This window comes from Rhopalosiphum maidis, chromosome 1, assembly GCF_003676215.2.
Source record: "Rhopalosiphum maidis isolate BTI-1 chromosome 1, ASM367621v3, whole genome shotgun sequence".
Lineage (NCBI taxonomy): Eukaryota > Metazoa > Arthropoda > Insecta > Hemiptera > Aphididae > Rhopalosiphum > Rhopalosiphum maidis.
This window is the reverse complement of record NC_040877.1, coordinates 80046491-80062060: the sequence shown is the minus strand read 5'-3', so window position 1 is coordinate 80062060 and position 15570 is coordinate 80046491. Positions and strand designations below refer to the sequence as shown.

At 23.9% G+C, this 15570-nt stretch overlaps 1 protein-coding gene across 8 annotated transcripts in view; it reads left to right on the top strand.

Moving 5' to 3' along the window:
* Positions 1-15570, top strand: part of LOC113555865 — a 29255-nt gene that overhangs the window by 1858 nt on the left and 11827 nt on the right. For 4 of the 8 annotated variants that reach the window (XR_003405426.1, XM_026960447.1, XM_026960444.1 and 1 more), the window contains exons 2-27: positions 25-85; positions 260-442; positions 658-901; positions 2351-2645; positions 2731-2918; positions 3018-3131; positions 3368-3463; positions 3986-4109; positions 4183-4350; positions 4445-4635; positions 4697-4810; positions 5843-5984; positions 6513-6662; positions 6746-6936; positions 7687-7797; positions 7864-8011; positions 8071-8232; positions 8308-8498; positions 8562-8675; positions 8792-8936; positions 10965-11177; positions 11240-11436; positions 11849-11962; positions 12295-12433; positions 12497-12670; positions 12743-12936. Coding sequence is in view for 7 of the 8 variants with exons in the window: in XM_026960447.1 (XP_026816248.1) it covers positions 72-85; positions 260-442; positions 658-901; positions 2351-2645; positions 2731-2918; positions 3018-3131; positions 3368-3463; positions 3986-4109; positions 4183-4350; positions 4445-4635; positions 4697-4810; positions 5843-5984; positions 6513-6662; positions 6746-6936; positions 7687-7797; positions 7864-8011; positions 8071-8232; positions 8308-8498; positions 8562-8675; positions 8792-8936; positions 10965-11177; positions 11240-11436; positions 11849-11962; positions 12295-12433; positions 12497-12670; positions 12743-12936 (4116 nt within the window). In the remaining variant the exon portion in view is untranslated. The remainder of the gene's footprint in view (positions 1-24; positions 86-259; positions 443-657; positions 902-2350; positions 2646-2730; positions 2919-3017; positions 3132-3367; positions 3464-3985; positions 4110-4182; positions 4351-4444; positions 4636-4696; positions 4811-5842; positions 5985-6512; positions 6663-6745; positions 6937-7686; positions 7798-7863; positions 8012-8070; positions 8233-8307; positions 8499-8561; positions 8676-8791; positions 8937-10964; positions 11178-11239; positions 11437-11848; positions 11963-12294; positions 12434-12496; positions 12671-12742; positions 12937-15570) is intronic. The other 4 variants (XM_026960446.1, XM_026960451.1, XM_026960448.1 and 1 more) reach the window with 3 other exon arrangements.

The window sequence follows — 15570 nt, the reverse complement described above, 5'->3', positions numbered from 1 at the left end:
TACTAATTATTTTTTTGTTTTCAGTACATTTAATATAAGTACTAATTGAGTGTTTCATTCTACAAGTTGACATGGCATTGGATAGGTAGGTACAAATTATTATTATTCATAATAATTACTATTTATTTATTTAAATTGAACACTATTTACTACCTATAAATAGGTAATAATTTATATTTTTAGTATACAATTTCAAATCAATGGTATTATATACATTTTAAAGTATTACAATGTTAGGTGACTACTTTATTATTTTTAGATCACCATTTCCATTACTTGATGATACTTTAAGCTACTTGAAGGTTGGAATAACTGGAAAAATTAAACATATTGTAAGAAACAAATACAATATATTTATTTTTCACATGTTGTTGCAAGAATGTGAATATATTAATGATGAGGAACTTAATTTGGCTTTATTAAATGAACTAGTTGTACCTTTGTAAGTTCTGTATTTTATTTGATTATTTTTATTTTTTATTTTTAAACCACTGTCTACTATATTAATATTAATTACTGTCAAAGAAAATGTTAAAAACAAGTTTTACTTAAATTATTATTTTATTCTATGAATTAACTTTTCTTCTATTTTATTATTTTTCATATTTTTATATACAGAATATATATTTAGTATTAATTTTTTTAATTGAAATTAAGGTCTAATGTACAACCTGGCTCATTACTGGCTTGTCTTCATCCACAAAATAAAACATGGATGCGGTGTTATGTTGTATCTATTTTGCATCACCAAGCTAATGTTGTATTTTGTGAAACTGGCGAAATGACGAAAACAAAAAAACTTAAAAATATTCCAGAAAAGTATAAACGTATACCTGTTATTACGTTTGAAGCTGAGGTTAAATGTATTTGTCCTTATGGAAAATTACAACATTTAATGGAGGTAAATTTATTATTAACTAATTTTGTTTTTTTTTTAAACAAGTGATTATACATTATTATATATTATTATTATACAGTAATTATACAATTACTTATTTTCAACAAACTAGAATTTTTTTAGTAAAACACAATTTGTTCTATTAAAAATACTAATATTAAAGTATCTAAATAGTTATATTAATAAATAATAAATATGTATAATGTGTGTTTTACACATTGTGTAGGCAATACCAATATAATAACATTCAAATAAATACACATTTACAAATAGGTTGGTCTAATTTGTTAACAAACATATCATTAGTATTTTCTTACTTATTCAGAAATTATTTACAAACATGTTTAATTAGAGATATTTAAAAAAGTTTTAAGATATAAATAATTGAGAGGACGTCGCACTCGCACGTGCGTGTTGTCTGCGTCTTACACATGTAAGAAATAGTAAATTTGTGTTCACTAGTTTTAATAGTGTGCTTTTAGTTTTGATATTAGAGTGAATTGACCTATTATCAAACTTTTAGGTAAGAACATTATCTGTGTTCTCTCGTTGATTTTTACGATATTTTAATTTTTGAATGAATTGTGAGCATTTTCAAATATTTATAGTTTTCATATTCATAAGAAGTCATAACCAGAGCTCGTAAGTTCATGCATTTGCGTGTTTTTTTTGCTACACAGGAAAACATCCTAACTGACATACTAATCCGTTTTATAACAATAGTAATACTAATATAAAGTTTAATAGTGCATGGTTTTGCATGTTTTGGGTGTAAAGGCATATTGACATTATATTGTATGACATTTAATCGACTTTTTAGTTTATAGTGCATATTATTTCATAAAAAAATTTTTTCGACAAATATTTTAAAAGTTTTTTGTTTCTTATTTACTTTTCTGTTTACTGAATGATGGTGTTTTGATATATTTTTATTCTCATGTGACTACCTAGTACCTATTTAGATTTATGCGTTTTACTTTGTACTGCCGAAACAATGTCATCGCTACCACTACCATCCTCCGCTGTACAAAGTTCATCGTCAAAACATTACCTGTACAGGCATATACACGTGTGCAATGTTTACATAGCAATAGTATAAGAATATCAAATAAAAATGTTTAAATAATTTAAATTATTCAATAAATGTAATAGTAATTATTATATATATAATATCTAATATATTGAAACTTATTATTTATTGATAATACTTGCTAAGGTTTTTACTTATAGGTGGTTTAAAGGGTATATTTTTGATTTATATATAGATAATTTAAGATTTAACAAAATATTTCGGTTTATCAATTATTCAGTACCTAACAAAAATTATACATTATGTTAACAACTTAAATGTTGAATTAAAATAATTCTAAACATAATAAGAATATTGGTTCAACAATACTTCAATCTTAGAATCATTACTACATATTAATTCTATTTTTGTCTTAATTCCAGAATTTTAAAGATTATAGTGCAACATTTGAACCGTTTATAATTAAACCAAATAAAGAAACATATAAAATTATGAAACTTTATTATAAGACTATATCTATTGATTTCATTATTAAAAATTGGGATCTACAGAAATACATAGATAGTGAAAACTTAAATTATAATTCACTTATGTTTAAAAATGGTAGTTCTGTTGTCTTAGCAAAAAAAGAAATGTATGATTGGAGGCATATATTTGTTAGGAGTGTTGATCATTTTGTTGATGTCAGTAAAGAATTACAGTTACAATGTGAAAATGGTAATTTTAGTTACAATTAAATAATTAGTGATTATGGTGCCTTGCATAGCATAAGTATTATATTGAAGTAATAACAATTTTTCAGCTTCATATATTTTAAGAGACCTTACTGCTGGAGATTTTGTTGCAGTAAAATACACAGATAAATTTTACAGAGGCAAAGTCATTGACATATTAGACAATTCCTGTTTTTCTTTATATTTAATAGATAGTGGTTGTGTAATATCTGCTTCAATTGATTGTATAGTTGATTTACCTGGCACTTTAAAAAAGGTATGGACTAATTGATTTAATATAAAATTTTGATAGGTGAAGTTACTTACAATATGTTAAAATATATTGTATATTGTGCATGTCTTTTATGTATTTTAGATTCCACCGACTGTATGTTTAGTTGGATTAAAAGATATAACTTTAAAGCCTTGGACACCTGAGGCGTCTTTGTATATTGAGCAGTTATTTAAAAATTCTACAACTATGGTATTGGTAAAGAACCATGTCAATTTAATTATAATAAATAAAGTTAAATAGTATATTCATATTGTATTACACAATACTATTTTAAAATTGACTTGTTATTTATTTGGTTAAAACCCGTTATACCAATATATTATCAACTCTTAAGGAATACTGTAAAATTTTAATTAAATTTTATACAACATATGAAATATAATAATGCTGCATGTTTTTATTTATTTATTATTTTTCTTATGGTATTTTAGGAATACACTGACCATGATCCTTTTGGTTTGGATTCTGTAACCTTAACTGTTATTAATAGCAATGAAGATGTAAATGAACATATTAAAGAACTTCTAGTAAGATAAATATAATATATTGTATTCTTTGTATATTTATATTGGAAGTATATATTTATTTAATATAAATATCAAGATTGCATTATATATAATCATGCCAGCTATATACTTAAATTAATTTAAATTTTGATCCTATTTCTATGTAGTTTGTGAACATTAATAATTTCTAGTGAAATGGTTTTGACATTTGTTATGATACATATATTGTGTGTAAATATTATATTATCAATTATTATAAAAGGTTAGAACATATGTTTTAACTACGGTTAATTATTATATTTCAACTTGTATTAAAATGTTATTCATTTTATATAATTGTTTTTATTCAAAGTCATTTTTATTTTATTCCAAAGTTTTGTTTTGCTAAACCACTGAACAGTTAGAACTAAGAGTATTATTTGTAATTTATTATTAAGTCTGTGTACATAAATGTCCTAAATTATTGCACTTGAATTATATTTAAAAATATATATATATATTAGTTTATGTTAAATAATTAAAGGTTATTTGTTTGTTAAATAGAAATTTGTGGAAAATCCATCAAGTGACAATGATCATGCCAGTTTAAACTGTGTACATGGTTCCAATAATTTATTTAATTTAAAATCCAATCAAGTTATTCCTGTTAACTCTCGGGTGAAATCAGGTTTGTTAATTTTGTTTTCATAGTTTATGTTAATAGTTATAATTAAATAAAGTAATTGAAAATTGAAATTTAGATTCTTTAGATATGCCAGAACAACAATTAGAATGTTTATTGCCATCTGGCAGTACAGTTTACATGACTGGTGTTGTGGATCTGAAAGAAATATATGTTAGAAAATTGGCAGATCATGATGATGACCATGAAAAATTCTTGGATATGGTTAATGAATTCTGTTCATCAGGTTATTAACTAGTTTTATAAGTTTTATAATTTATATATTAACTAAATTTTATTATTTTGAATAAATTAAATAATTTTTAAATTATTTGTTTTAGCGTTACCAATTAATAGGCCTTTGATAATTGGAGAAATTGTTGGAGCTCAGTCTATTATAGATGATAATTTTTACAGAGGTAAAGTTTTAAAAAAAATTGACGAAGCTACTTATTTATTGCAGTTTATTGATTTTGGTGATAAAGATAATGTACCTTTGTCAAAAATATTTGAAATTCCCCAACATTTTATGGTAATATAATGATGATTTTACTTATATATTTGTTTTTCTCATGTTTATTTATTTCTTATAGACTCCTTCAAATGTGATTAAAATTACTTTAAAAGGAGTAAATAATGTTCCATTGAATGTAGATGCTTTAAATTATATTTCCAATTTATTAACAACTTGTGAACCAATGATAATTGTAAGTATTGTAATTATAATATTTTCATATATTTTACTGAGAACTAGGTTAGTAAATTAATTTATTGTATTTACTTGTGTTTAATTTTTATCCTAATTATAATTATTTTAAAATTATCTGTTTATTTTTGATGAAAATTCTATGTTTAAAGTTTTATTATACTTGTAAATAGTATGAATAGATAAAATGTGGAACCATAAATATAAATATTCAAGTTTGTATTAGGTTGCAATAACTAATATTTCTTTTTTCTGTTAATCTTGATTTAATATAGCAAGGTATTCTGTACTTCCACGATATTGATTCTCTGGTTTTATTAATCACAAAAGGATTTATTATATGTTTTATACAGAAGGATATTTCTTGTGTATTAGTTTGTAAGGAAGGTTTTTCTACTAAGTTATTTGTAGTTTAAAATAAAAGAAATTAAGTAATTAAAACACAATTATCTTGATAAAAATGAATATATTTAAAGACAATCCAGCCCTGTAAGTGAAAGTACATAATACCTTGGATGCTACTTTCTATATGAAGTGCGAAATAGGTAGAAAAATAAATGTTAGTAATGCCACTTTTAATATATTTATATTAATATATATTATACATGTCTCATTTAAAAGTAACCAAAATCTTGTACGATTACGTCATCCTTCGGAAAATCGATTTTTGTCAACAACTTTTGTTTTTAATCATCAGCATTGTCCAAAACATTGTTTTCTAAACTAATTTTAGTAAAATGCAAATAGGCATTTCTAGGAGTAATCAAGTAATGCTTCCAAGAGTAAGGAATTTAATTTGCGTTAATCCCACCCATTGACAACCTGCAGAAGACTGTCTGAGGTTAATATACTATAGGACAGTATTTATTATTGATTTTATTTTAGTTTTAATCACTATTAAAATATGTTATGAATATTGTTATTTATCCTCATTTATATTTAAAATTATTTTTTTATCCAATGACAATAAATTATGTATACAAATTATCTTTTCATCTTTCTCTAGTATTTATTTTATATTGTTTTAATTCAGGAATTTTCTCCAACACAACCCCTTAAAGATGTTTCTTTAAAAATAGTGAACAGTAATGAAAATGTGAATGAACGACTAAATGAATTACTGGAAAAAGATGATAGTACATCAACTACAAATGTAACAAATCAACCTGAATCAGGTAAGTAATATACAATTGTCAATATTTATACAGTAGAACCTTGATTATCCGGAACTTTAAAAAGGTAAGTACTAAAAATATTTATAATTTGTTGTGTTAGAAGAGGTCAAGATTTTGATATTTTAGAGTAATTAAAAAAAAAAAAAAACAAAATATATCTTGTTTAAATTTCAATCTTTTTCTGTTTTTTTATTCATTTAATAACTTATATAAAATGATCTACTTAATAGTAGAGATTTCAGTGCAATTTAACATAGTTAAATTTTGAAAAATTATAATAACTAACTGATAAGAATTTGCATACTAAATAGATAATTTCTTACCATTTATTTAACCTTTGCTCATGGGTGGATAGGTCATTTTTGGCCTACCGGGAAATTTAAAAAAAAGGGGTCCCCACATGAAAATAAAGTTTAAAAAGGGCCTCATTACCTGAAATACGAAGGGGGGGTTGTTTTATGGTCAGCAGTAACCATGTAACTGTACTTTTATATTCTAAAAACAAATATTAAATGTATAATGTTTTAGATAATGAAAATGTTACTGGATTAAAAAAAGGAGATTCAGTATACATTACTACATTCATCAATGTTCATAATTGTTATGTCCGTAAAGTGGAAGATGAAACTGATGAATTTACTGATTTTATAGAAACCGTAAATTCGTACTGTTTATCTGGTAATTATTATTTTTATTTTAGTATTCTTAAAATATAATTATATATTTCCAAAATTTAATGTTTTTTTTTTTTTAATATAAAGTAACCCCTATTGGAAAATTACCAAAATTAAATGACTTGGTTGGAGCAAAATCAATCGACGGATCTTTTTATAGAGCAAAAGTTATAAAAAAAATAAATGACAATAGTTATGATGTAAAATTTATTGATTATGGAATTGAGGAGAATGTTAGTTTATCTGATATTGTTAATCTTTCCTCAGAATTAAAACAGGTATGTAATTCATTTTAAACTAAAAAAATAATAATGATATATGTTAAAAAGAAGTGCTCAATATTCACTTTTTAAGTGTTGAGATTTGAGATGATATTTAGAAATGCAATATGCACTATATCTAATTTTTATTTAATATTAGTTGTAACCCAACTTAGCTCATGAAAAAATGCTTAGATTAATCATGGTGCTATATTTAAGTTTTAGTATACATTAGTTCATGGGAAATTTGGGATTTTGTAGTTTGCTTTGTAAACTAATTCTACTGAGTTGGACAATCCCCCAATCTTATCATTTAAAAAAATTTCATTTAGCAAATCATTGTTGGTGAACTTACAATATATTTATTTTTTAAACTTTTGTAATCAATGGTCTATAACCTAACCCTGATTTATGCTTTTACTCTGATGATATCGGTTATTATTAAATACATACAAATTGTAGGTTTCTGAATTAACATACTAAATAATATACAATATTTTATAAAAAAAAAAAAAATGAAATGATTTAGTATTCTTTACAAACATTTTTATTAAATTTGTTTGTATTGTGCAGAATGAAACAAATATATTGTTAAAATTTTTAAATCAAAAATAAATTCTATAGATTCTATAAATTTTTCTTATTTTAAATCTGCTTACTGCCTAGAGTGTACATATTTCACAGTTATTTTTATCGATGAATGTTATTAAAAGAATAATTACATCAAACAAGTAATATATTGTATTTATGTTGTCTTATTGTTTTTAGTTAATTCCTACCACTATTTTGGTTAAATTAAAAGGTGTTCCATTCATTAAATTAAATGAAGCAGCTCATAAATATATATCTTTAATCTCTGAAAATGAAACCTTAATAATAGTAAGTTGTTTTTTGAATTAATAATTATTGTATCATAATTTTTTCATCAAGTTAGTTAACATTTAGGACATGATAGACAACAGCACAAATGAAGTAATACTAAAAACTGAAAATAATGAAAATATCAACAATCGTTTAAAGGAATTTATGTTTGAAAACAACAAGGAAATAAACATAAATGATTTGATTGAAAATGAAGAAGAGTTCAAATCAGGTTTAAAATTAAATATATAATTGTTTTAGCTATTATTATATATATTATATACATTTTAGATCAATCTTTATTAGAATATGTTGTTCCTGTTTTGAAACCGGGTACTATGGTTTATTTGACTGCTTTCAACAATATGGATGAAATGTATATTAGAAAGTTAGAAGACTACGATGATGAATTTCATAATTTATTAGAAAAAGTTAATGAATTCTGTTCATCTGGTAAATACAAATATTAAATCATAAATTAGAATTTATTAATTATAAATTTACTTTATTTTTAAATTTTTGTTTTAGCTAAACCAATTAATAGGCCACTAATAATTGGTCAAATTGTTGGAGCTCAGTCTACATTAGACCAAAGTTTTTACAGAGGTAAAGTTTTAAAAAAAATTGATGATGTCACTTATTCAATACAGTTTATTGACTTTGGTGATAAGGATAACGTACCTCTGTCAAAAATATTTGAAATTCCTGCTGATTTTATGGTAATACTTTATTAACCAATAAAGTTATTTATTAAAAATGTTATCTTATGAATTGTTTTTTAGGTTCCTTCAACTATAATAGAAATTAATCTTAAAGGTATTAAGTCTCATTCAATGAGTATTGAAGCATCAAACTATATTACAAATTTATTATCAACATATGAGCCATTGTCAATAGTAAGTTTTGTTTGAATATTCTGTAACTAAAGACTACATTTAATAATTAAGATTTATTATGCAATATAAAAATGATTTTATAGGAAATATAATTTATTATTGAATTATTTTTTTAGGATTTTGACAATTCATTGCCTATTAAAGATGTAACGTTGGTAATAATTAAAAATAATGAAAATGTTGCTGAAATGTTAAATAAACTTCTCAAGGATAAAGATGATGATATATCTAATAATATTGTTGAAGATAAACATATGAAAGGTATAAACATAATATTTTTTTTTATTATTGTTTTTTTTAAAATAATAAATATTAAAAATGAAAATGCAATTTTTATATTATAAAAACTGGTTGAAAAGTACTTATTAAAAAAATAGGGATGGGGTTTTCAACCTCTCTAAACCTTTGGCTTCCTATCGCTCTGTCTGTTTTATCTTATGCCATTTTATTATACACTGATTCTGCTTTTTTCATTGTTGTATTTCTATGTAACAATTGAGTATATTTTTTAAGTATTCTTTCTATCTATGGCCTTTAATTCCATGAGTATTTCCCCATTATGATTTTCAATTGATTTCAAGATCAGGATAAAAGGTTTATATTATCTGATTATCCTGAAAAAGTTCTTTATATGTACTACTTTGTTCGAGTTCTTTTTAGGTTTCTTAGTTTCTAGTTTAGGAAGCTTCTTTTTCTCATTTTTTTTACTTAAACTTTTTTCTCTATAATCTGTGTTTTATTTTTTTGTTTGTGTGATTAAATCCAATGTAATTTTTTAAATAGAATTATTAACTTAAATAATATATTAAAGATGCAATTTATAAAATATAAAAAAAGTGAACAGTATATGAATGCATATTTTCAAGTTTCAGTATTTACTGAGTATTTTTAATCAATTTTATTGAATTATTTAAAGGATGTTTTAAGGTTTTTCCTTTTTTGAAGTTAAATGCATAAAAGCATCAATATCTTATTTAAATGTTTAAGAATCTACTTTCTAGTTAAAACCAATGATTGTCATTTATTTATGTAGTACCTACTTGATTTCCCATTAGAGTAACAGCAATTATTAGACTGAGTAGAGCAATGAATATATTGATTTTGTAATTAGTTTTTTTTCCGTTTGTATCATATTTTTGGGCATTAAAAATTTTTCTATTAAAAATCTAGAAGGTGGTTTCTGATTGTAAATTAGATCTATACTTTGTACCACGAGAGAACGCATACAGAAATATAACCAACTAGTTCCTATAGCTAATGACTTGTTTCAGCTTGAGATTGTTTAGTGGAGGGGAAGCTCTCGCGTGAAAAACGAGTTTCAGTCAGCCGCCGTATGCGTTCTCTCGTGGTACGGAGTATAGTAAGAATTTTTGGAATAGAAGGAGGTAAATAGTAAAAAATATTCAAAAAATTATAACTTTTAGCATTTGAAAAAAATGTTTTCTTGTTTATATTTTTCAACAAATAAAAATAAAATAACTGTAGATACTTAGAATTTTAGTCAAATGTTTATTCATTCTTGTTAATACCAGGTCCTTAAGTTTTTATTATAGCTGTTTAAAAATATTAAACATTTATGGGCACAGTTCTTTTTATAAGCTCTCTGAGCATTTAAAGTTAAAATTTTGACAAGATTCTTCAAAATAATATAAATTTAGTTGATGAATAACAATGTTAATTAATTTTTTATAATTCAAAAAAATTTTTTTTGATGAATTTAATACTTTTATGTATACTTTATACAATGACAATTTCAATATATGTAGTTAATTTTAAGATGTTAATAATTATATCACAAATTTGTTCATACTTTTATGTAAGGTGGTATTGGCTTAAAAGTTATTAAAAAATAAGATGTTATAAATATATATTAGAATAGTAAATATTAATTATAGAATAGAGTAAATTTTTCCATAGTAATTAAATCAACCTACTATAATATATTAATATATAATACTAATAGTAAAATAAATTACATTTAACAGTAATATCTAAAAACATATGAAATATACTTAATGATATAGTTTCTGCTCAGAATTGTTTTACATGTATGATTATATAACCAAATTTAATATATTTATTAGTTATTAATGTTAATGTTGTTTTAATAACTCACTTAAAATAAACTGTTCAGCAAAGAACCCACCTTTTTTTATTTCATAATTTAATGTGTGATATGGAGTGAATATTATAAAATATTACAAGAGATTATTTTGTTTTGTCAAATGTTTTAATTTTTATATAAATAATATTTAATCAATTGAAAATTAAAATATTATTTTTTATTAGAAGAAGAATTAACAGAATTGCCAAATATACCTTCAGCGTCTGATGTTATAGTTAGAGATTCTAAGTTTTATGATGAAACTAATATGCTAAAAAATGAGGACATAGTCTATATTACGGCATATATTGATTCGTATAATATTTTTGTCCGTAAATTTGAGGATAATGTTGAATTGAAAAATCTCATTGAAAGCGTCAAATCTTGTTGTACTTTAGGTCAGTATTTTTATTCTATGAAATAATTTTGTTGATTAATATTATATCTTATTTATCTATAGGAAAGGTTTACAAAAATAAATCTCCAGAGTTAAATGAAATTGTAGGCGCTAAAAGCTCAGTTGATGGGTGTTATTATAGAGCAAAGATAATTGATAAAACTGATGAAAAAACTTATGAAATGATTTTTATTGATTTTGGTTTTGAAGAAAGTGTGAATGTTGCTAATATTGTTGCACTACCTATACATCTACAACAGGTTAAATTAAGTTAAAAATATAATTCATACACATTGTTTATAATATTTAACTTCAACAACAAAAAAGTTGATTGTAGTTGATTGTTAAAATCTTGTGACTGATCTATAATATTAATTTGGTATTCAGTTTTGGTTTTATTTTTAACTTTTTTTTTTATTGAAGATTATTTTTTTAAAAATAATTTTAATAACAAAAGTGTTTGAAATAATTGGTGTTGTTCTTTGTTCAAGTAATCATTGTATACTTGGAAACATTTCCATTTTAAGTCTGTGTTAGTTCAAGTTATCAAATTTCACTCTTATTTGATATATTAAAGTATTTTTATAGAAAGTTCAGTAATTAAATCTTCTTATGAAGTTAATTATACATTGTGCTTATTTATATTAATGTTATTGTACTACATTTTTGAAGGTGACTCCAACTATTACCAAAGTTAGGCTTAAAGGTGCATGTTTTGAAGAACTAAATTCAGAAGGCTATAATTATTTAGAGAGTTTGATGATAAATTGTGAATTAATGAAAATAGTAAGTAAAAAGCTACTAATTTTTATACTATTTACTGATTAAATAAACATTCGGATAAGATTTACCAAATCTTGTGATTTCTTCTTGTTATTAATGGATAATGATTTAGTACATAATTCATTCTATTACCTACTTATGTTATGGATCATAACAAAAAGATATTTAATATTTATAAATTTTGTATTTTCCTAATTAATTGTTTTTTTGTTGATAAATTGTTTATTAATAATCACAAGTTTCTGCTGTACTCTGTAGAAAATTAAAATCTTAAATATATTTATTTATCATATAACTCAATAAAGTTGTCTATTATATATAATTGTTAAATATAGGAGTTTGAAAATTTAAATGAAGTAAAGTTAACTGTCATTAGCCAAAACATAAATGTGATAGATCATTTAAACAAATTACACGAACACTGCATCACAATGGATAATACTATCATTAATAATTCTTTGCAACTCAATTCTGGTTAGTTAAAAACTAAAAAACAATTATTTGCAATATTTATAATTTATTTAATATGAACTTTAGGTATGAAGTATATATCTAACGACATCAGTGTCCCGCTAATACCACCGTTGACTAATAAAAGCATAGTTACTATTCATGCATTTATTAGTGTAAAGGATATTTATATCAGTGTGCCTTTCAATAAAGCTGAAGTGGATAAGTTTTTAAAAGATTTTTCGGTCTATTGTTTGACTTGTATGTATTTAAAACTAAAAAATAAAATAAATGCTGTGGTATACATGACCAACATTATTGTTTTTTTTTCAGCTCAACCTATTACTATAAACCCAGTTGTAGGAGAAGTTTTTGGAATCAGATCATCTACTGATAATTCATTTAACAGGGGTGCTGTTGAAGAAAAGTTGAACGAAAATCAATACAAAGTAGTTCTCTTTGATTTAGGTACTAAAGATATTGTGTCGGCCGATAGTTTTGTGGAAATTCCAGAACACTTAAAACAGGTAAATCATTTTTTTCTTCAAAGTTTTGTCTTATATTTAATGACTATGACACTTAGCTTAACAGTTGACTGTGAAGTATAAAATTATTATATCCAGATAATAGGTTTATGTTTTCTATTATAAATACTGGTATAATAATTAATTGTTTATTCATATTTATTATTGAATCTACATTTGCCTGTTTTGACATGTCTTGCACATTCTAGTGTATACTATAGTAGGTTACTAGGTAACTGTCACATTTTGTCCCCCAGCCTCCAACATCAATTGCATTTTACCATCACAAATTACAATTTTTCTCCTTAAATTTATTATTTACAAATTCTCTAAAACTGGATATATATTGTGTGTTGTATAGAAATGTAGACTTAGTACCTAATAATATACCTATACTAGTATAACAGTACTACACACTTATAATTTATATTTATTTGGCTTCATTCACGTCTATTTATTTGATAATAAATGTGATGTGCTTAACATGAGATAATTAATAATAATATTTTTTTTATTAAAAAATATATTTTTCAAAGAAGTTCCTAAATTGTTATTTTAAATATATAGGTAATCTAAGTACTAAAAATAGTAGAAAAATGTTAAATATGTATTATTTATAAGTACTTAAAAAAATTTATTTCCCGAGGGTAATAATTTAATTTTAATTTTACGCATTTTGTATTTATAGACCTTTATTCTATAGTTTAGGTTCTGAGGATAGCGATTGATTTTTCAATGACGTTTTTTCTTTGTATAGTGTAAGTATAAGTGTACGAAAAAGTTATCGATAAAATGTTTTGATTTTCAATTTTGAGACTGGTTTTGTATAGAAAGTCACAAACATCTGTTTTTAAAAAACAAACAAACAATTAAAGAAAAACGCGAATTTTCTCCTAAATCATCAGAATTTAACTAAATAGATGTCTTTATTTTATTATGTCGATAAAAAATTGTTCGCTATATCAAAATTCTTGAAAACTGAATACAAAATTTCTTGTAAGTAGTTCAGACTGAAACTATAAAATCTGAAAATATAAACAGAGAATTACTTTTTATAAAAATTTTAATTTCAAATTTGAACGAAATTACTTGTTAAAACGATAAATAACGTTATTATTTTGTTTTAATTTATGAACATTAATCGTAGGAACTTTAACGTATATTATATTGTTATTAATTGTACTATACACAATGCTACTTTATTTATTTTAAGATATTCTTATCTATTTATACTATAAATCAATTGTTATTGTTTTAAGATATTTACAGAAAGACGTTATTAAATTTTAGTGACATAAGTTGATATATTTTGTTATAATAATTAAATACTAATAATGTAATAAATGCAATATATTCGGAAAAAATTATAACAATCTACCTTAATATTAAAAGTAAAATATATGCGTTAATAGGACGTCTCACCCGCATGTGTTGTCTCCGTCTTACACACGTACGACATAGTCAATTTTCGTTCACCAGTTTCAATAGTGTGCTTTTAGTTTTGATATTAGAATGAATTGACCTATTATCAAACTTTTAGGTAAGAACATTATCTATGTTCTCTCGTTGGCTTTTTATAATATTTTAATTTTTAGGTGAGTTATGAGTATGAAATTATTAAATATTTGAAAATGCTCACAATTCGCTTAAAAATTAAAATATCGTTAAAAGCTAACGAGAGAACGCAGATAATATTCTTACCTAACAGTTTGATAATAGGTCAATTCACTCTAATATCAAAACTGAAAGCACACTGTTGAAACTGGTGAACGAAAATTGACTAGACGTACGTGTGTAAGACGGAGACAACACATGCGGGTGAGACGTCCTTTTATTTATTATATCAAAAAAACATATGAAATATTCTTGGTGCTAGGTAATGTAAATAGTAGATAACATACCGGATACGCTCAAAATTGTTTTTGGTATACAATATGACATTGAATTCAAATTTAACACCCTAAAAGAATAGCGATCCACTTGAAACCTAATGTAAAGAGTGGTACTCACTGCATACCTTTTTTTTTTTGTTAAGGTCGATATTATTACTTATATTTTATATACCTGTACACCGGGAAGACGTTTACACGATTTATCATCGATAACGTCAATAACAGTTTCTCGTCATTAAATAAACATTTATTTTTTTATTTTTAAAATATATGTATAATTATAACTGGCAGTTGACACAGTTGTGATGGTATATAATATTATCGTCCTTTTTGAGACGCCGTTTTATTATCTGCAGTGTGGTTTATTGTTGTGTACTTTTATATAATGAAAAGAAACTACATTTCGACTATGAAGTCTTCGGAGTTTGGGTACTACTTGATCACAATGTATTAGAATTAAAAAAAAAAAATCGAAAACGTCTAGTAAAAAAATGTATTAAACGCTGAAGATCTGAACAATTAAAATACAATCGTAAAATCGTCCACGTTGTTGTGGAACGGCAGGTTTTTTTTTTATTAATTTTTAATTGAAATCTGAGTTTTCTTTATTGTACTTCAGCTAGTTTAAAATGGAAAATCCGCCTGCAGTTTCTACAATACCTCTTGACGCGCCATGTATTCGAAGAAAAAAATATGATCAATGAACCTTGGTTTATTTTCTTTTAAATCGTTAATAACATATGAA